The sequence below is a fragment of the Nyctibius grandis genome, chromosome 6 (genome assembly GCF_013368605.1).
Source record: "Nyctibius grandis isolate bNycGra1 chromosome 6, bNycGra1.pri, whole genome shotgun sequence".
Classification (NCBI taxonomy): domain Eukaryota; kingdom Metazoa; phylum Chordata; class Aves; order Nyctibiiformes; family Nyctibiidae; genus Nyctibius; species Nyctibius grandis.
In genome coordinates, this window is record NC_090663.1 from 26,968,662 (window position 1) to 26,990,999 (window position 22,338).

Here is a 22,338-nt window from a genome sequence, read left to right on the forward strand (position 1 = left end):
CTTTGGGTATTTCTGATTCTTTTATTCTTTCTTGTATCATCAGTATTTCCCCTGTCTTTGACTCCGGAATTTTCAGAAAAACTTCACCTTTCTCAAAAGCAATTTGTGCATTTAATTTAGATAGCAAATCCCTTCCTAACAACGGTATCGGACAGTCTGGTATATACAAAAATTCGTGTGTGATTACCTTGTTACCAAATTTTAAGTCTAAGGGTTGTAAGAACGGCCTGTTTTCCTCTTTCCCTGTGGCACCAATTATTTTTGCAGATTTATTTCCCAGTTTTCCTTTACAGACATTTAGAACAGAATATGTTGCTCCAGTATCCACCAAGAATTTAACTCCTTCATTTCCCAGCCTAATCATAACCAGAGGTTCAGCTGGGTTCCCCTCCGGTCCTCCTCAGTCATCTAAAGTCATCATTCTTCTTGCCTCTTTTTGATCTGCCTCCTGCCTTTTATTGGGACACTCTCTTTTCCAGTGTCCCTCCTCCTTACAATACGCACATTGATTGATCCCCAGAGTATTTGTTCCTCGTTCTCCAAAATTTCTAAAGCCTCCTCTTCCCCTCGCCCAGCCTCTGCCTCTAGCAACATTTCCTGTCAATGCAGCTATAAGTCTGCTTTCCTTAATTCTCTCTCTCTTTTCTTTTCTCAGTTCCTCGTCCTTTTCTCGGTTGTTATATACCTTCCAGGCAGTTTCAAGCATTTTATTTAAATTCCTGGAATCCTCCCCCTCCAATTTTTGCAGTTTTCTTTTTATATCTGGGGCTGATTGCCCCATAAATATTAAAGCCAATTGTTGTTGTTCTGCTTCTGTTTCCAATTTCAAATCCGTATATTTTCTAGCTGATTCTTTTAGTCTCTCTAGGAACACTGAAGGTGATTCATTTTTGTCTTGTTTTACCTCATATAATTTAGACCAATTTAATGCTCTCGGCATTGCATGTTTCACTCCGTACAGCACCCATTTTTGGTACTGGGTTAATTTTCTTCTATGCTCTCTTATATTTGGGTCCCATTGAGGGTCCCCTGCAGGAAAATTTTGTTCCAGTGTTCCAGTAAGCATATCGTTTATGAGTGCAGCTTCTGCTTGTGCTTTTCCAGTTTTTAACACCATCTGCTTTTCCGTACTATCCAGTAAATTATCCAATATCACTTGTATATCATTCCAATCAGGATCCTGTGTCCTAACAATTGTTTCAACTACCCTTCCTACCCTCTCCGGATCCTCCCTATATGTTCCTGCTGCCTGTTTCCATGCCATCAAATCCATTACAGAAAATGGCACTTTTACATATACCGGCCCTTGTGGTCCCACTCCTTGTCTCAAAGGAGCTACTATCTGGGTTGGTTTCACTGTCCTATCTTTAGGATTTTTCATTACTAAGGGAGCCATTAATCTAGATTGTTGTCTAGTTCTCTGGGCAACTGGTGAATAAACTCCCGACAAACCTTCTCCAGGATCTTCCTCCTCTCTCTCTGTACTATCAGGTTCGACTACCCTTGGTATAAACCCATCTACTCTCCTCTCCGGGGGTGCTATTTCCAAATCTAATTCCACTTCATCTTCCCTAGGTGCAACACATCTAATACATCTCCTACCAATGTCACAAGCGGAACAACAACTCTTTTTCTTATTTTCTTCTGAGGCAAGCGTCATTACCAAATTATCCCGGCTAATCAATTTACATTCATCTTGCCAATCAGTTCGTTGTCTCAGATAAAAGAACAAATCCACATATGGTACTTCATTCCACTTTCCTTCCCTTCGGCAAAACAGCATTAATTGTAGTATAGTATTATATTTCAGCGTTCCATTTCTTGGCCACCTTTCCTGATCTTCTAAAACATACAATGGCCACCAATTATTACAATACTCTATCATTTGATTTTTACGCAAATCCTCATGTATTTCCCCCCAATGTGACAACAAACATCCTAACGGTGAAGTTTTTGGTACCTTTTCCTCTCCTGTTAAACTCCCCACACTTTTGCTCTTAAACAGTTTTAACTTTGCAAGTCCTGATGCCATTTTACTGATCTTTTTATTTATTTAAAACACAAATCAAACGCTTCGTCCGTCTCCGACCAAGCCCCTCGCGGGACGTTGGAACTGCGGATCGGGACTCCGCACTCACTTCGTGCTCAAGTGCACGTCTCAGACACACACCAATCACACACTTATACACCTGATAGAAACCAACAGATTTCAAATGTTTAAGCAATCAGATACCAAAGATCTAATTCAACAACAATTAAACAAAACATGTAACCCGAACCAGAACCAGATGTCCAACCCTGCAATAACTTTCGTTTATGACTGACGGGCAGACTACCAAATGTCTAATTCAGCGGCAGCTGAATAGACCCAGGACGGGCGCCCTATACCCCAACCCTGCGAAGCTTTCGCCGCGTCTTACGGGCAGGTTATCCAGAACCAGACTAGGATTTTGAAGGATGTGCCTTACCTCTCCAGGGGACGTTGCGAGGAGCTGTTGTGAGTCGAGGGTGATGCTTCCCCTCCGAGAATCCCTCGGCGCCGGCTGGAGTCGGATCAACACTCGATCTCCTTCAGTCTCGCTCGCAAGGTCCCATCTGGGTCGCCAAAACTGTCACCGAAATCGGGAATAAAACCTCTTAACACCAATGTAGCATTAAGAAGCAGGCACACCTTTATTGCAGCTGGGCGGCACGAGGAGGTAGTCCCTCCAAAAACCGTGCGCGCCTCCCTTGAGAAATCATTCTGTATTTATGTAGTAAAATGTTACATATTCCATGAATTCTTATACATATGCATAACTTTTCCGCGAAAAGGTGGTCTTTATTATAATGAGTTCCGAGAAATCATTTCCATAGTCTCCGCCTTTAACTCCTCCTGGTTGCGCATGCGTATTTTCTTCTGGTGGTCGTGGGCCGGGGTCTCTGCGATGAAGGCCGTATGTCTTCCTCGCTGTGCACTTTTCACCTCTCCTTCTTGCGCAGGCGTATTAACACCTTGGCTCTTGGTCAATCCTCAAGACCAGTTCTAGCTAGTTCTAAAGCAGGAAGTCCAGGCAACCTTATTGTATTCAACTACTGTCCATGACGGTCTCTTAGGTCCAGTAAGTCACCTAATGGGATTTCCACGGTAACCTGTTAAAATTTAACATCCTATGGCTAACTCTGCAGACTCTATAGCAAACACAGTACCCCTTTTTCCCAGTATACCTATCTTATTAAACTTATCATCTTATGATTAAAAAAAATTCTTAAGTATTAGTAACATAACAGGTGAACAACATTGCAGGCCAAAGTACTCTTTTTAATATGCAAGGAATAGAAAATTTCCCTTTTGTTTGGCGACTGAAATACCCCCAAAATAATCTCCTCTCAGATGTGTTACCAGATTAGCACTTCGGGGTTTAATTTGGGCTTTAAACATTATGAACCTTTTTATCAAATGAAAGTTACTGATGCTGACAATTCAGAAATACAGTTTTGGGGCATAGAAAGGAAGCTGTGAAAAGCAGTTATAAGAGAATTACTTTGGGTGGGGAGGTCATATGTCATAGCAGTCACCTTTTCTCTGGGGCAGTAGCTAGATAGAGCATAACTGAGCAGCAGGAATGACGTTTCATAATGACACTAGCAACCGTGATAATTTGTCCATATCCTTAGCTTAAAATCCTGAGCTGTGAACCTCAGAGTTTGTTTAGGCTAGTTTACCTCGTAGACAGGAAGAACCTTCCAATATTTTATGTAGCCTGTTCTCCTGGATTTTCATTGTTTATTAAGTTTCTTTCATCTACTTTGTGTTTTTTTTCTTCTCAATACATTCATTAATTGTATTTAAATGCTTTTTAATTGTACTTAACATCTGAATATGTTTAATCATAGAAGGATAGTTCATGCATCGTAAAATTAATGAAATAGAGCATGAGGAAATACTGTCCTGTTTATCAGAAATGAGAAACCATGTATCTGCTTTGCACATGGTAACTTTTGTGAGTCCAAGTAAGAGAGGACAGAAAGATGTGTTTGTGTCTTATACTATTGCGGTCCCTGTTCTGCTGTCACACACGTAGTGACTTTTCCATCTTTTGTTATTTAGAGATGAAATTTCACTATCCCTGAATAAGGCTTATTACACAAAATCTATCTTCTGCCACCCTGTAATTTAACAGATTTGAGATACCTTTCTGGGTAAGTAGAAGGAGTACAGGCTTCAAATCCACTTGCACAGAATTTAAAAAAAACTTACAATGATGTGAACAAAAATAAGCAAGCCCCTTGGCAGCTGAAAAGACAAACAGAGCTTGACATTCATTGGTATTTATGCCATATTGAACAGCTAACATTACTACAACATGGGAGAAAGAGGGACACGGGAAAATGCAACTGGTAAGCAGACTCAGTAGCCCAGAGGTAGGATACAGCTCTCAGCAACCGTTATATCCATGACACTTCCATTTGGCATTGCTTTATTTCTGAAAGCATCTTTTCAAAAGTGTATTACAAAATAATGCTTACTGGATGCAAAACACTGCATCACACCCAGTGCTTCTCTGGCTTCTGCACTTGGGGGAGAATAAACGTACTCTAGTAGTCTTCTCTGGCTGCTGGAAGAGACACACACTTGTACTCACTTGACCAGGGGTCATTTTTGTATACACGCTTTGACCCAGAAGAACAACTCCTCAGTGAGGATTACTGAGGACCATGTACTTGCTCCATACGCTTCATCGTGAGCAGTTTTCAGTTTTAAAGATCTGGACATCGGTGAAAGCATTCAGTAGCTTGTAAAAAGGCCTGTTTGTTCAAAGGAGTTTTTTTCTGTTGTTCTATGCTGGTGAACAGAATATAACACCTGGTTAAAAGCTTGTTTATTTTTCAAATGAAGGCTGTCAAGAAAAGTCTAGTGTTTTCGCCTATCAATCATTACATCCTAGATTTATATTTACTTTAATTTCATCTGTATTTTTCATCAAGAAGCCTTTCTGTCCACTTTGGAGTAGAGCTCTGCATCAGGTGTCTGTAAACGTGGTATTACTGCCAAATGAGTCATGGAACATAGCAATAGCTGTTTCATATTGTTCCTATGCTGAGTTAATGTTTTCAGACATAAATTAATTTAGTTACTTCTTCATACGGATCTTTTTGTTCTCTGAAATGCGGTGCAGAAAATATAGTGTTAAACCTGTCAGGAAAATGTGTTGACTAATAGTGGTGCCTTTTAGCAGAGGCTCAACAATATAGTATTAGAAGCCTCAGGGGATAATGTTTGAAATCGTTGAGGGGCATTCTTAAGACAAAGATTGCTTGCTTGAGATATGCCTTACTAGAAGTTTCACTGTCTTGCTTAAATAATGTATGTATTGAATAAAGTACCTTACCCTAAAGTAAAAGAAGCTATGAAAAATAACGTGTGGACTTAAAGTATTTACATCCGTACAATGTAGGACAGGAAGTAGGGCAGAATATGAGCATAGGGATACTCCATCTGATCTCAGATGCAATCATTTTGTCCTAGGGAGATGGAATGTTATATCTTTTAAATAAATTTTAGGTAAATAATATTTCAGTAGAAAAGTACTGTGTGGATGTAACCAGAATATTTTGTTTACACAGGTTTGTATTTTTCCATCAGTTAAATAAATCATTTGAGATACTGGACTGAGACAGAATACTAAAAAAGAACATTTTGAAGCATAATGCAACAGGAGGATGTACTCAGTGAAGTCTTTCACTTTCTGATTTTGTGATTTACCTTTGGAATGATGAGTGTGATTTTACTGAGAGTCTGACAAAAACAGACATTGCCTTAAACTTTTAAGGGAGATTGTTCTCTCTTTCATCACCACCTTTTTCCAGGTCAGTACACTGAGTGTGCCTTGGCACTTGTGAAACTACTAGGTTTTAAGTACTTATTTAAAAAATAACCTAGATTGTGAAAATTACCTGTTCTTTTGAGCAGATCTGTTTTTCATGGCATTCCATTCACTTCTGAGCGCACCTTTTTATGCAGAGACAAAGGAGGCAGGCTTTTGCACTCATGAAATTGAGAAATTTATCAAGATGAAATTTAAAGCAGTGTCTGCATACCTACAACCTTGCAGATGATCCACTATTACAGGTCATCACTGAAGGATGAGCTAGAAGTAAACTATTAGATGAGTCACTTGCTGTACTTGTATATTAAAGGTATTTGCCTTTTTTTTTTTAGGCAAACAAAACAAAGTAAGCTCTAAGTTGTTTGCTGCTTTTTAGGGTATAGTCTATTCATGTGTAAACATCTCTTCCCCATGATTTGCTCCTACACTCCACCATCCATTGCTTGAGACAGCTAAACAAAAGAACTGTCTCTTCCCCTTTTTTCATGCTGCTTAGATCATCCACTGAAGCCATTAATATCTTCCTCTAAAATGTGCCTCAATCATATAATACAAAATCACCGTCATTACAATTTGAGATGCTTTTTAATGATGTTTCCAGTGTCACCCACCAGTCAGGATTCATAACAACTTTAACGAGTCTGAAACACCACAGTATTTTGAGTGACAAATACAGATTTTTCACCTTTTTTCTGATTCACAGAAGTGTTTTTTATCATACAAGCAGCCACCTGGCTCATAGGATTATCTTTGAGACATTCCACTTCTATTTCAAATGACAGCCCTGTCCTTTCTGTTAGTCTCAAAAGAATGTAAAGAGTGGAAAAGGACTTACCTGAGTTTTTTTTAAAACCATCTTGGAGCAAGGCTTAACATGACACCATCAGCTAGTCTGACCTACTTTGAAATTCTTACAGTCTGACTGGAAAGCCCTCTGGACTTGAAACACTTTTTTTCTGTCTCAGGTCAACCTTTGTTGCTGAGAATATGAGGACATAACCAGCTGCTTTTAGTGTGCAACCAGTACATTTTCCATGCTCTTACTTCAGCATTCATAATATTGATGATGGTGTGCAGCTTTAGAATTAAAAAAGAAAAAATAAAGTGTCAAAAATTGGCATTAAAAAGATGAGGGAGGGAAAATTGTTTTCAAAGAAAAAAAAAAAAAGGACGTGCTCTCTGGAAATTGCAACAATTTTCAAGGTCGGATTAGAGAAAAGTTTCTCTAAAAGAATTTTTCAGCATTGTTCAGAATAAACGAGAGATGGCATCTGATTAGTTCCAGAGGAACTGGAATAACGGCACATCTGAAGTAAAATGAAAATCTGCGTGAACTTGAAGGAAGTAAGTCAAAGATAAGAACATTCAAAGAGGAAGAGCTCAAAGAAAAGAAGACAGCTAATTTGGTCACTCCACATCTGCAGTGCTCATTCTCCCTTTGTTGCCTGCACCCCAAAAGTCCCTGAGCACACATCTGCTAAGAACTCCTTATTAGTCTCCCCACTTTGATCTCCTTTTCACAGCTTCCCTTTACAGTCTGTTGAGGAGGTGCTCGAACAGACTCAAAGCAGAGCACTAGCTACTCATTCTACCTTTCAGACATTCTACCCAAGGAGTGAAAGAACATTTCTCATGCAACACGCTACAATAACATGCAAAAGGAGTCTAAAAACACCACAGCGAGGACTAAGCGTAATTCTTAGTGAACTGGATTTGCTGCTGCTGTAAAGAGGAAGGCGTGAAGACATTACTCAAGCAAATGTGTGCAGTTTCTCTTCCGCACTACAGGGTTGAGGCTGAAAGGCGTTCGACAAAAGGTGCCAGTTCAGGAGTCTGACAGTGTCAGCCAAACGAAAGCCAGAACACTTGGTAATTCAAACAGCTTTTAAACACCCGCAGAAGCCTCTCAACCCATTTACTAGACTTGTAAGAATGCAGTCCTACTCTTCCTGCCTCTGCTTACCTCAGACACTGTACCAGCAGCTTATACGGCACTGGTGTTTAAGGTGGTCTGTGCCTTCCCTCCAGCTCCCTTACCAGTTCTGCCCCATGTCCATTTTGCACATTTCTGCACACCATCAGTCCTGTCTTCCCCACCAGTCTTGTTCACCCCACTCTCCTCCACCTTCATGCCTCCTTCCCCCCACTGATTTCTGAGGTTCTTCTCTCCTGCCCCTTATCTCGTGCTTGAAAGACTGCACCAGGACATCCTTTCTCTCCTCACGTGTTCAGTTCTGAAAAAGCCAGCAATGAAGACAAGGGGTTAAGAGGACATGGGAGGAGAGAAACCCAGAGGATCTCGGGAGAAAATGGGAAGACACTAAACTGGTTGCTTTTTAGTCCTCTCCTTCCTCCTCCAGTGTAAGGAGGTTAGACTAGAGACTGCCTGAGGACCCCTTCAACCTGAATTACCTTAGGATCACATTTTTTTCTTACCCTTCTTACCAACATCTCCCCCTTTTCCCACTGTTTCCTGCAGTTTGGATCATCCTTGCAAGACAAGGTAAGCTCTACTCAACAGAGACTGAAAGCTTATAAGAGCCTTTTGGGTTTACTTGTTCTTGGTGTTTCTAAAGGTAACTTGGAAGATGGAATGTTCCAGAGTAGTCAAACCAAACACTGAGCTGTGGTGTAACTGTGGGTGATAAAATACTAAGTGACAGCTTAGCCATCCAAGGAAAAGAAAAGAGGGAGGTTATAGGCAGCAAGAATAATGGAATTGAATCATAGGAGAAAGTAAATTAAATTGGGGTCACAAGGAGCAGGGCTGTCCCTATCAACAAGATCCCTGGATTACTGAAAGGCAAGAGTGATAGATAGTGCCATCATTTGAAGCATTTAAACACTGACTAAAATAGCCTTAGCAATTCTGCAGTGATTTGAGATAGGTGATGTCTCTTCATCTGTAAGTTGCTGCTCTATCGTAAGAACGAAAAAAAGCAACCAGAAACAAATTGTCAAAGGTTTATTTTATAGACTGTATTAAAAAATCCATTTCTGAAAAGCTTTATTACCACAGACGAGCAATAAAGCCTCAAAAGCCCCCAAATCAAGACAGTCGGTATTTTTCTCTGATTTTTTTATAAGATGGTAACAAACAATAGAAACAAATGCTTCAGACTTATCCAACTAAATATAAAACATTCCATATGGCCTCAAATCATTCAGAAGCTAATGTTCACTGACTATTCCTATTAAATCTGAACTGCTTGGTGCAGTATAGGGACTGGAGAAGCAATTTCAGAAAGCTTCAGGAGGGAAAAGCTATATAAATGTAAGGGATGGAGGTTACAAAGTATGAACATGATCCTAAATTGCTGCATATCATATTTGCAATGGGCAGTTTACAATCTGTTCCTCCTGATGGATTTAGCACAAGGGAGTCTGAAGTCCTGGCTCCGCAGTTTCTGTCTCTGCTTAGTAATTGAGGCTTAAATTGTATTCACAAATAATGTGTTAGCACGGAATGAGTTTGGGACCCTGCTCAGCCCGAACAGCTCCCTTACGCTCAGAGGAGCAGTCAGAAATGGAAAGTAAGGAAAGGTATCCTGGAGATAATGAGTCTGAATGCTAATGACCTAAGCTAGTACAACAGATAGAAACGCAATTTATCAAAAAGTGCAAAACCCATTTGGTGTCTTAATGAGTTACTGAAAAACGATAATAACGATTTTGTGGTTTGAAGCCAAATTACTATTTTTCCACATTTTTTTCTTTATCCACTGAGATGTTGCAGAATTTATGAAGGTCTTCCTGGTTTACTGCAGAAATTAAAATGTACTGCAGAATTCTCTTCTTCTATGATCTTTTGGCCACCTTCCTTGACAGTCAGAAATTCTATCCTTTAAGCATTGTAGTCACCTAGAGCATTAAATAGGCTGAAAAATTTGCTCATTTCATCCAAGTAGAGGATCATTTCCATCTTTAAAGAGACTTTCTTATCCTATGGAGAATAGAAAATAAATTTCTTCTCTGATGGAAAATTAAATTATTGCAAGGATTATCTCACAACCATATGATTAAGTATAAATGAACTGAAAATAGATGTGAAATCTATACTCTCCTACTGAAGTTGTTTCTACAGCAAAACATGGTTGTCCATCATTCATATTTTCTTAATACCAAATAGTTCTGATGATAGATAAAATGGAGCTTCTCCGCCAAAATGCATAGTTGGCATTCTCATGAAAGGATGGGTAACACAGCTCCCCCAAACTGGAAATGGAGATGCTTTCTTCTGTGGTGTATGATGTGGTCTTCTTTCATCCAATAGTAATCATATTTAATATGGCAACATCTAAACCAAAAGAAAACAGTATCAGATAAAAAGAGGAGGTTAAAAAAGCCATCTTTCCTAATTTATCTTAAATGTCATTCTTTTGACTTTCGCGGTAATGAATTCTCCTCTTTATTGCAAAAGAAAATAACATTGTAACTAAGAGACAGACAAAATAGAAGATACACATGAGATTGGAACAAAAGACTTCCGAATAGTACCTGGTGGCAGGGTGTGGTATAGATACCTGCCCGAGAGTATGATACAGGAACCTGAGTGAGAAGCACTGGACCTTACTCCCTTTCCAGGAAGCTTGGCAACATAACAGTGGGCAGAGCCAGAAGCTGCCCGAGAGAGCTTTCCCCACATCCACCTGGCCTCAGTGCACCAGTAAGGATGTCCATGAAGCATCTCAAACTGGTTTCTGCAGGGTGTCTCCATCTACGTAGGGTTCAGTCTGGAACTCTCTTTAACAGGTGATTGATATCTTTCCTTCAAATAACAGAGCAGGCTTCACTCTTCTTCCCTCCTGGCAGCTAGATGAGGGGAGAAGAGTTTTGTGTGATATCTGCCTCCACTCCAGAATCTGTTGCTCTGTGTCAGCTCCTGGTCATCTCTTCATGAACTACTCCACCTGCAGCAGGGTGTTCGGAAGTAAATTTGGGGTATTAACAAGGTCTTACTTCAGCCGAGCCATAATAAGCTACATTATCCTCATGGGAAAAAATAGACCAATCTGAACCACCAGCTGGACGGAAGAATTTGCAAACTTGTGTCCAGCTGCATTTCCCATACTATACTCATATACAATAGGACAAATTTGGAAATAATGAAACGAGCAGCTTTTTCCATATTCCCCAAGTGAAAAATACTCCTCAGTAATCATCAATGAGACTTTTGAAATTTGGACTGCAACCTTGAGATATGAAAATGCCCAGATCCCAGTCAAGCTCATTGTAGTTTTTAGGGAACTATACAGTGCTGGGTGGGGGGGGTGGAGGGGAAGCACAGGATTTCTGTACTTCATACTCTCACTCTGAGTGCAAAAGCAAACGTAGCTTGTCACCCCTTCTGGTAGTTCATGTAGCTGCAGGCCCAATAACAACATCTGTCTCCCTTTTCCTTTACATCAGAAGAACTGGGATAAGAAGTGTTCCTTGGCTGTGAAATCATAGTGGAGGCAGCAGCTGCTGAAGTGAGCTAGAAAATGACAAGTGTAGGCAGGATACAATGCATCAAAAACTGATGTCAGCTGATGGAACAGGGGGGTCAAACAGCCTGCACAGTGCCCATTACGGGCCGGTGCTGCAAGCAAGCAGGAGTGCTTCCCTTCAGCATCCTCTAAGTGTCTGTTTTGGAGAGAAATGCATCCTGGCATGCATTTTATGTGGAGCCCAATAATTGTGCCAAGTACTCTGGAATGTGCTCAGCAATCTGATTCTGCGAGCTCTTTCATACTGAGAGGAGTTTTCATTTTAACATATGATTAAGACTTGAATCTATTATGGAAGCAGAAACAGAGGAGGAATTATCTTTCATTATATTTAAAAAATAAATATGGAATTGAGTGACTGCATACAGTCCTGAAAACAATTTAAAGCTGCATGTGGGCATAAATCTTTTTTCATAGTTCTCTACAGGAATTCACGAAAGCATAAAAAATGACATCTTGCAGAAATGGCCAACTGGAAAACCCAGTATGTCAGTATTAGTAGGAGCTTCTGCCTTCAGCAGCATCACGCCCAATTTTATATATATACTTTAAACACAGTACTATCACTTCTGAGCACTGAAATGACACTTTTCAGAAAAAGTGTCAAAAGGACAATTGGAAGGATCCCAGCAATTTAAAATCACACCTACTGTTCTTCACAAATACATGCATGATTTATAAAAACAGCTCAACTCGGTCCTGAGTACACTTGGTATGTGCCTTTGCTAGAATGTTTTGAACTATGAGTTTCACTGTTTTCCCTGAATAATTTGTATCTTCTGTCATTTGTGTGGGTGTCTTGCTCAAAGACAGACAGGAGAGGGATTCTTTTAAATATGAACACATTTTTGTATAGCCACAATCACATAAGGAAAAGCAGGCAAGGAATCTTTTCAGTTGCCCTTTCTGTTTGTGCTACTAAGTTCTGCAACAATGGCAATTAAAGACCTCTAAAGAAAGGCAGCAGGGCCCTGAGCCAAGCCCAGGTAATATCCTAGGTGGACATGCATTGAATTTTCCTGGTATTAGACTAGAATCTGCACAATTAAATTTCTAAATTGCTAAGGGAGGGTATCCTTAGAAAACAACAGCAGTGATGTTACCTTGAATGTAGCTGGATAGCCATCAGCCTCTCATACACCTAGGTACTTACTGATCACTTGTGCCAACCATCCTACATGGGAGGTTTCATGTCCACATGCTTTCAGATTGTAAGAGAGGAAAGGGACAGGACCCATCAACTTGTTTTATTTTACCATTTCTGTGAAAGAGGTTTTCACCTTTTTAGCCATACACATGCTTCCCCTGTGCATCATCCCTGTCAGTTACCTGTCATCTACCTTATGTTCCAGTTTTATAATCCATTTCACCTGAAGATAAGATCGTGCCTTAAATTCTATATTCACTGGGAGACCAACTTGTCTTATCTAACTATACAGCTACACTGTCACTCAAAGAAATAGAGAGACATGAAGAACCTTATGTGTTCCAGGATCTCAAAGCTCTTTACAAAGAGAGATGGAAGTGCTGATGGCAAAAGGCAGTGCACTAAAAATCTCTGGCAGTTGCTGATGTGGAACTCTCATTAGCTTTTATGAAGCCTTTGGCACATCCACTGGTTTTATTAAGAGAATTAATGGGAGGCAGGACACTAAGATTGTTTCATCTTGCCTTGGGGCATTGACTGTCAAAGAGACTGATGCAGTAAATAAAGTGTTCACGGTAATAGTGATCAATTTGTGTGAATTTGATCTAACAGCTCAGAGCATGACACTGTACACTTTTTACCAAAAAAAAAAAAGTCCACAACAGTTGGCTTTAAGACACTGAGTTTTCCTTCTTTCTTTCCTCATAAAATGGCAGCACTTCATCCAGGAACTGTCAGGTCTGTATCTGTCTCTAATTACCCCAGAGAAAAGAGAACACTGTCCTGTCCCTGGTCATTCATGAAATGCATTAATACTCCTTTTTATTCAGAGAATACAATGCTGCTTTCCCTTAAACAGGCAGAGGACAGAAGTACTGCAGGAGAGGGCTCACAACTACTCTTCATGCTATACACATGCGATTTTTATTCTGATACACATGCGACTTTTATTCTGATCACTGTAAGATTGAAGTGCACCTTCGGTATGGCAGACACCAGCAAGACCCGCACAGCCAGTCTGCCCAGACTCTACATGGCCCCATCACTGGGGAAAGACAGACTGTCACAAGGGCAGGACACAGACACAGAGAGAAATCACTCCTCGAGACAGGTTTTCTTAAGCCTCCCAGGGCAAGTTCAGCCAAAACCTTCCCTACTTAATTATTTCAGGGATAACCATCAGCAAAATCATCTTGCTGAATTCTGTAATACCTTCAGATAGGCTGTTCAACGTATATAGGGGTGTTTTAATGGGCATGGTGATTTCACTCTTATTTGCCCACTTTTGTTTCTTAATCCACTTATTCTTTGCCCCCACTGTTTTAGAGAATGGCAATTGAATCAAGTACATTCAGAAACGCTAGTCCTCTCATGGTTTCACATGCTGCATTTTTTTAAGTAAAGGGAGATAGTAGCCTCGCTTTGATACAGAAATTCAGTATTTCTCCTTCTGGTCTGCTCTCCCAGATTTCTTGCTATCAGTCCAGCTTCTTGTTTGTCTTTTCATCTGTCACAGAAAAGAGTATTCACTTAAGAAAAAAAAAGCAGACCCAGATATACATCCCATAGCATTTTAGAGCTGCTAAAAATAATAGTTGATGCAAGTAGTGCTTTTAAAGTTAAAAGTACCAGTTGATGCAAGTAGTGCTTTGTAAGTTAAAAGCACTACACAATCTGTTTTAGCTGAGGATAAACAGTTCTTGCCGTGGTGCAAATTAGTAATGAGGTATCATCGGCAGAGACAGAAAAAGCTGGGTCTCCAGAGCCTTGTTCTAGCATGCTGTCCCCTGAACAGCATTGCTTCCGAATGCAAATATTTGCCCTGAATAAAATGTTCATGCTTCCTATCTAAACAAACAGCAGCCTTGAAATTTACGATAATTAATGTCACCTTTTGACAGCACTAAGGAAATACATCTACAGCTGTCATATGTAAAGACAGGACTGTCATAAAGCACTCGAGAGACTTCTCTCATTCATCCATTCCAGGACAGTTGCTAATATGATGGTTTAACGCAAGGTGTCAGAAACAGGGGAGGATCACAGAATCACAGAATCACAGAATGTTAGGGATTGGAAGGGACCTCGAAAGATCATCTAGTCCAATCCCCCTGCCGAAGCAGGATTACCTAGACCATATCACACAGAAACGCGTCCAGGCGGGTTTTGAATGTCTCCAGAGAAGGAGACTCCACAACCTCTCTGGGCAGCCTGTTCCAGTGTTTGGTCACCCTCACCGTAAAGAAGTTTTTCCTCATATTTATGTGGAACCTCCTGTGTTCCAGCTTGTACCCATTGCCCCTTGTCCTGTCAAGGGATGTCACTGAGAAGAGCCTGGCTCCATCCTCTTGACACTTGCCCTTTACATATTTAAAAACATTAATGAGGTCACCCCTCAGTCTCCTCTTCTCTAAGCTAAAGAGACCCAGCTCCCTCAGCCTCTCCTCATAAGGGAGATGTTCCACTCCCTTAATCATCTTCGTGGCTCTGCGCTGGACTCTCTCTAGCAGTTCCCTGTCCTTCTTGAACTGAGGGGCCCAGAACTGGACACAATATTCCAGATGCGGCCTCACCAGGGCACAGTAGAGGGGGAGGAGAACCTCTCTTGACCTGCTAACCACACCCCTTCTAATACACCCTCATGGTCATCCTGCTGTCCACTAGGACCCCCAGGTCCCTTTCCCCTACGCTGCTCTCCAACAGGTCTGTCCCCAACTTGTACTGGTACATGGGGTTGTTCTTGCCCAGATGCAGGACTCTACACTTGCCCTTGTTATAGTTCATTAAATTTCTCCCCGCCCAACTCTCCAGCCTGTCTAGGTCTCTCTGAATGGCTGCGCAGCCTTCTGGTGTGTCAGCCACTCCTCCCAGTTTTGTGTCATCAGCGAACTTGCTGACAGTGCACTCTATTCCCTCATCCAAGTCATTAATGAATATATTGAATAGAACTGGTCCCAGTACCGACCCTTGAGGGACTCCGCTAGACACAGGCCTCCAACTGGACTCTGTCCCATTGACCACCACTCTCTGGCTTCTTTCCTTCAGCCAGTTCACAATCCACCTCACTACCCGATCATCCAGACCACACTTCCTCAGTTTAGCTGCGAGGATGCTGTGGGAGACCGTGTCAAACGCTTTACTGAAATCAAGATAGACCACATCCATAGCTTTACCATCATCTATCCACCGGGTTACATCCTCATAAAAGGCTATCAAGTTGGTTAAGCATGACTTCCCCTTGGTGAAGCCATGCTGAGTGCCCCTAATGATCCCCCTATCTTTGATGTGCCTAGAGACAGCACCAAGAACAAGTTGTTCCATCACCTTTCCGGGGATGGAGGTGAGGCTGACCGGTCTATAGTTACCCGGGTCCTCCTTCTTGCCCTTTTTGAAGACTGGAGTGACATTCGCTTTCCTCCAGTCCTCAGGCACCTCTCCCGTTGCCCACAACTAAGCAAAGATGATGGAGAGTGGCCTAGCAATGACTTCCGCCAGCTCCCTCAGCACCCGCGGGTGCATCCCATCAGGGCCCATGGATTTATGGATGTCCAGGTTGCTTAATTGGTCCCTGACCCAGCCCTCATCAACCAAGACAGATTCCTCCTCTATCGTGACTTCTTCTGGGGCCTCAGGGGTCCGGGGCTCCTCGGGACAGCCTCCAGCAGTATAGACAGAGGCAAAGAAGGCATTCAGTAACTCCGCCTTCTTTTTATCCTCTGTCTCCAGGGCCCCCACCTCATTCATCAGTGGGCCTACATTGCCTCTAGTGTTGGCTTTACCTGCAATGTATTTGAAGAAGCCCTTTCTGTTGTCCTTGACCTCTCTTGCAAGGTTTAATTCCAAGGAGGCCTTAGCTTTCCTAGTTGCCTCCCTACATCCTCTGACAACAGACCTATATTCCTCCCAAGTGGGCAGCCCCTCCTTCCATGATCTGTACACCCTCTTCTTCCACTTGAGTTTGCCCAGCAGTTCCCTGTTTAACCATGCAGGTCTCCTGGTACCCTTCCTTGACTTCCTACCTGCTGGGATGCTCTGATCTTGAGCTCGGAAGAAGCAGTCCTTGAATGCTAACCAACTATCTTGGGCCCCCTTACCTTCTAGTACCCTGTCCCATGGGATTTCCCCTAGCAATTGCTTGAAAAGGCCAAAGTTGGCCCTCCTGAAGTCCAGGGTTGTGATTCTGCTAGCTATTCTGTTCCTGCCACATGAGATCCTGAACTCTACCATCTCATGGTCACTACAACCAAGGCTGCCCTCAACCTTCACCGCTTCAACCAGACCCTCCTTGTTAGTGAGGATAAGATCCAGCAACGCTCCTCTCCTAGTTGGCTCATCCACCATTTGCATCAGAAAGTTATCATCAATGCACTGGAGGAACCTCCTGGACTGAGGATGGCTGGCTGAGTAGGCCTCCCAGCAAATATCAGGGTAGTTGAAATCCCCCACAACAACCAGGCCCTGTAATTGAGAGACTGCTCTCAGCTGCCTGTAGAAGGCCTCGTCAACCTCCTCATCCTGATCCGGTGGCCTGTAATAGACACCCACAACAGTATCACCCCTGCCAGCCTGCCCCTTAATTCGCACCCACAAACTCTCAACTCGCTCCTGATCCGCCCCTGGACAGAACTCAATACATTCTAGCTGCTCACTCACATAAAGAGCAACTCCACCACCTCTCCTTAGCGGCCTGTCTTTCCTGAACAGAACATAGCCATCCATGACCACATTCCAGTCATGCGAGGCGTCCCACCAAGTCTCTGTAATTGCCACTAAATCATAGCCCCCCGACCGAACACGGATTTCTAACTCCTGTTTATTCCCCATGCTGCATGGATTGGTGTACAGGCAATCCTTAACTTCAGCACTCAAATGTCATAATAATACTTCCGGTGAAAATACATAGAGACATGAAGTGAACTCTGCTGAAAAGATTCCCCTTTGGCAAAGGTACAAGTGCAGAAGTTGGTACATTTTGTTATTAGCTGAATGAGCTGTCAGTGTGACAGTAACCAATGAACAGTAAGTAATGGAGCATGAGCGTGCACCTCTGTACTCACACACACAAATGCACACACATAGGACATAAGTATATTGATAAACATGACCACACACGTGTATGGCCATGTGTGTTGTCATATGTTTAGCAATATACTTACATTCTATGGTCAACAGTATTGTCTTAAATGTAAAGACATTCAAAAGACATTTATAAAAAGAGGAATGTCTTTTTCTGACACAAAAAAGAAAAACTCAGCAGAAAGCAGCAATGTGTCATTGATTATTGATCGCTCTCCATCTATTAGCAAGACAAATACTTCCCTTTTGCAGTCTGGAGCAACAAGCAAATAGTATGCTTTATACTTTGCTCTCCCGTCCGATCTGGATTTTTAACTTACTAAATTTCTGTGGCTAAAACCAACATTGTCCCACCTTTTAGCTTCCAATGTGGTGGGTTAAGGGCCACTGCTGAGGCCATCAGCAGCTTCTCCAGCTCAGTAGCAATAATCATGGTGATAAGAGTGATCCTCACTTTTCCATTTCCTCCTCCTTACAGCTGCTGTTACTCCTACCACACCTACTGTGTAGCTAGTCTCCTTACACAGAAACCAAATAAACACCCCGTGCTGTGGTTAATGCTTTCTCTGAGTGCAGCTTCAGCTAGCTGGAAAGGAGTAAAAGCATAACTCGAAAGTGGTTTGCCTGTCCTTGTCTTGCCTGTTTGATCCAGGGAAGGCACTGAGGTAACTCCTACCAACCAGACTGAAGCCAGATTTGAAGCAGAGAAGGACAGGTGTAAGCTCTGTCCCCAGTGGAGCGCTCTCAGTTTTCTAGCTCAGGCTAGAACCCTTCCTTGTTTGAGGCTCTTGTATTGCTTCAGGGCACCAGCTGGTAGTGTGATACAAAGATTATAATTTTTGATCAAAAAGCTCCTGGTACACATTTCTTATCTCCATCTCACCTCCTTCTTGGAAAAAAAACCAGATTTTATCAAGTTGATGGAATCTATAACTGTCTTTGTCAATTCTGGGAATTTAATCATCTTGGCATTTTGCAGTCTCAGTACTCAGCTGTTCATGTGCAGCACTTCTAATGCAGCCAGCTCCTCCGTGTTGAGGAAACTAGTCTTTAGTAGCATTCTAGAGGCTTCATAGAGACAACCCTAGCACTCATGATAAAAGTAGACCACAATGACCAAAAGTACTTCTACCTAGCAAGCTTTCCTGGAACTGCAGTGTTGTTAGCCACTGAGCCACCCATGAACACAAGTAGTCATGAGTTTAATCTGACCTTATCAGGTAAAGGGGGAAGTGTTTCTTTGCAGGAAGTGAAGCAAAACTAAAGCAGAAAGTGCTTTTATTGTTTTCACAGAGTATTTAGCTTTGAGACAATATTCCTTTCAGAAATGTTATTCAAAACCTAATGTGATGAAAGGCAAGACCTAGATCTAAGTTCTTCCCTCTCCAGCCACACCTTTTAATAATCTTTCCACACAATGTCATGTAACATTACAATTTCATGTATTTGGCCTTAATCCCACATATCACATACAGCTTTCAATTCGCTGCCAGCGGTCCTTCGGACAGGAAGACTGTGTTACGACCAGGAAAACAAGCCTGATTCTGTACAGTGCAGCACTGGAACAAAGTATTTGAGGTTTTTCAAGATACCTAATCTTCTTTCAGTCACTGACCCAGAGATTAAGGAAAGGGATACCTTCCTCCCAAAGTGTCCTGGATCTCATATATTGCCTCACAGAGCTATCAAAGGTCTGCAAAGTTGTTCCATCTCTTCTTTCTGTCCTTTAATACATAACACTTAAGATAATGAAAGCAAAAGTAGTGTTAGCAGGTCAATCCCAACAGTTACTCCCACCTCTAGGAACACAAAAGTTAAATTTGCACAGGAATGGGCCATGTTGGTTTTTTTCCTGCTTCTAAAAGATGAGTTTTGGTGAACCCAGCATCCTGGAAGGACAAAGCATGCTACTGATCAGCCATAATACTGTATAAATGAAGGTACTGAACACTAGTGAGCACCCCCTTAGCAACACATCCTATTACAACCTTAGAAATGTCTTTTTTTTAAGCTGAGAGTAAATGGTCTCACAGGAAACAATTAAGATGGGCACGTAAGTAGCAGACAGGGATATGGGGAAGATGAACACAGGGTTTACCTGAGAGACAGTTGTCAGGTATCAGAAACAGAAATAGCCTAGTACTGAAGTGGCTGGGAGGAGTCCCTGGAGAAAAGAAGAAACTGCCCTACAGAAAGGCTGATGGGGCTCTGGGAAAGGGCCTGCTCACTCAGCAAAAGCTCATGACATCCAAATGGCAAACAGCTGAACTCAGATGATCTGAGAACTGCTCTCATCTATGTCACAGACTTCCCAAGTCACGTTATCCTTCTCTGCCTCCTGATATCCTCATTTTAGAATAGTAATAATGACAACTTTCTATCTTTGTAAGGCCTTGTAAGATCTATGGATGGAAATAAATTTAAAAGTGGTCAGTACTTTTAATTACTATAATATGCTGTCCTGTAACCCACCTAGTCTCTCTCAAAAGCCAAACAATACTCTAGCTCAATTATTAATTTATTATGGCAGTACCTCATCTTTTGTCAGCAATGCTGTTCAAAATTTCTTCTTTAGCTCTGCTCTCAACATACAACTTCATTGTTTATGGTTCCACATGAAGCACAAAAATCAAACCACTCTTCAGTACATCAATTTTTTAACACATTAGAAAGATGGCAGGACGTGATATTGAGTTTTCAGTAAAACTCCATCCAATTTAAATAGATATAAAGAAGGAGCTTCTTAAGCTTTTAACCTAAAAAATTCACCATAAACAGTAATATAATCTGTCCAAGTAGCCATAACCTTGTCTATGCAATTGATACATTAGTCTGTATTACTTATTCAAGTAGCATCTGTTCCGTTTCTAGGCATTAGAAGTATTGCCAGGAAGAGGTATCTCTTACTGCATATTTCTTTTCAGACTTGTTTCCTTACATCTGGACTTTCCAAAACAATTTACTGGAGTACAAGGGCTGAAGAAAGTTTGAAGTGGGAGACTAATTTTAGTTCCAAGCTTAAACCAACTTCTTGTCACTCCTTCTGACTGGTGTAATAACAGAGCAATCGATTTCTTTTGTTTGGGGAATTTGACCAGCAAACTATTTCAAACATGTGATTCTCTTCAGAGATCATTTGCAAATTGCTTCTTTCCTCTGCCCTTGTCAGATACAAATGTCAGCGTAATGCTGAAGTCCAGGACACAACATTCTACACCAGAAAAACAGTGTCAGAATTTGCACTGGGGCCTTCAGGACACACAGGGTTTAAAAGGCTAACACATTAGTTTATAGATGACTCTTGGTAGCAGAAGGAAAATTGATTTTGTTTCCCTGACACCTAGCTCTCAAAAAACACATTTTCCGGTTTGTCATCTCATTTATTTGGCTAGAAAAAGTACTAATTTATTTTGAGCAGATACTGCTACTATTAATTCTAAAAATATGAGGCAAAACAGAATAATCAGAGTTGTAAGATATTTACTTACCTTCTACAGTTGATGTACCCGCATGACAATGCTCTTGTTCAGGAATTATGGGCAGTATCTTTGTGGTCTGTGCAGCAAGTGGAATCTGTTGTTTGCTGGTTTTCACTATTGAAAGTGAAAATAATTTTTATCCATATTATTAAAGCAGCAAATACATCTGCAGAGTGTTAAACACTGAATCTGCAAGTTTGAAAATAATTGAGACCTATCTGAACACGAGGCAGCGGTGGACAGCCAGTTTTTCAGCGGGATTGCAGCACCTAGATGCAGATACATGTCAGGAACTCCTGAAAGTACTAACCATGTTTTGTATTTAACTTCCTCTTGATACTAGTGGGATTACAACATACTGATCCTAAGTCTCCCTGGAAGCAGCTTGAAGGTAGGCAACTAAGTTGCTCTTGGAAATTTTACTAGTAGTGAAAATACAAAGGCATGAAAATTGGGGGTTAACTAAGAGTTTCCCAAAATATAAAAACCTACAGTTCACCAGTTAATTGGAAACAACTGAAATTTAGAGTGTGAACTTTCTGATTCATTTTCACATAAGGTCAGCCTAGATTGCCACTCAGGAACACGTGATGTGGCCTCAGCTAACCTGTCATACACACAGGGAGAGCTCCTGGGTATCATCACATTGTTAACAAAGATGACAGCACACACCTCAGAAGCAGGGAAAGGCATGGTGATGCCTTTAGCGCACTGGCAACACAGATCCTGACATGATATCTTACTGGAACACAGATGAAGAAATGCAGAAATAGCATTGTCAGGCAAATGAACTCAGAGTTGTTGATCCAATGCATTTTTCAAAGAACTACTGCAGAACACAACTAATATTTTAACTCCAGGTCCATCCTGTCCCTGACCATCCATAACTTCTGTAAACCTACAAATGGGTTTCTACTGAGTTCATAACAGGAGGATGAACTGTGCCACTTCTATTTAGCTACATCCCTTCTCCACTGACTGTATCATTTGGGCTTCTCTCTTTAAAAATGCAGTTAAAAAGTAGAGTTTGGATCTTGGTAATTAAGGAACTGAACATGAAAAGCAAAGTTAAAATAAAATTGGGGTATTTTTAAAAATAGCAATGGATCTTGTTTCACCCTCAGGATGAACCTGGAAAGAATGGGAACGTAGGCTGATATTCCCTTCAGAGCCTGTGTGTAACACTGTTCTACATGCATGCAAACTGAGCAGAGAAATGGCCTCTTGTGCATCAGTGCTCTACTGAAAGCATACAGGGGCTATGAAAAGCTCCCTAA

The 22,338-nt window shown here is 41.5% G+C and overlaps 1 protein-coding gene across 1 annotated transcript in view; it reads right to left on the bottom strand.

The window, feature by feature from the left end:
- Window positions 1-2,045: 2,045 nt before the first annotated feature.
- Window positions 2,046-22,338, bottom strand: part of TMEM156 (transmembrane protein 156) — a 36,694-nt gene continuing 16,401 nt past the window's right edge. Inside the window, exons 8-11 of the mRNA XM_068403264.1 lie at window positions 21,071-21,175; window positions 8,721-8,788; window positions 2,469-2,609; window positions 2,046-2,189 (exon numbers count right to left, since the gene is read on the bottom strand). Coding sequence (XP_068259365.1) covers window positions 2,046-2,189; window positions 2,469-2,609; window positions 8,721-8,788; window positions 21,071-21,175 — 458 coding nt within the window. The remainder of the gene's footprint in view (window positions 2,190-2,468; window positions 2,610-8,720; window positions 8,789-21,070; window positions 21,176-22,338) is intronic.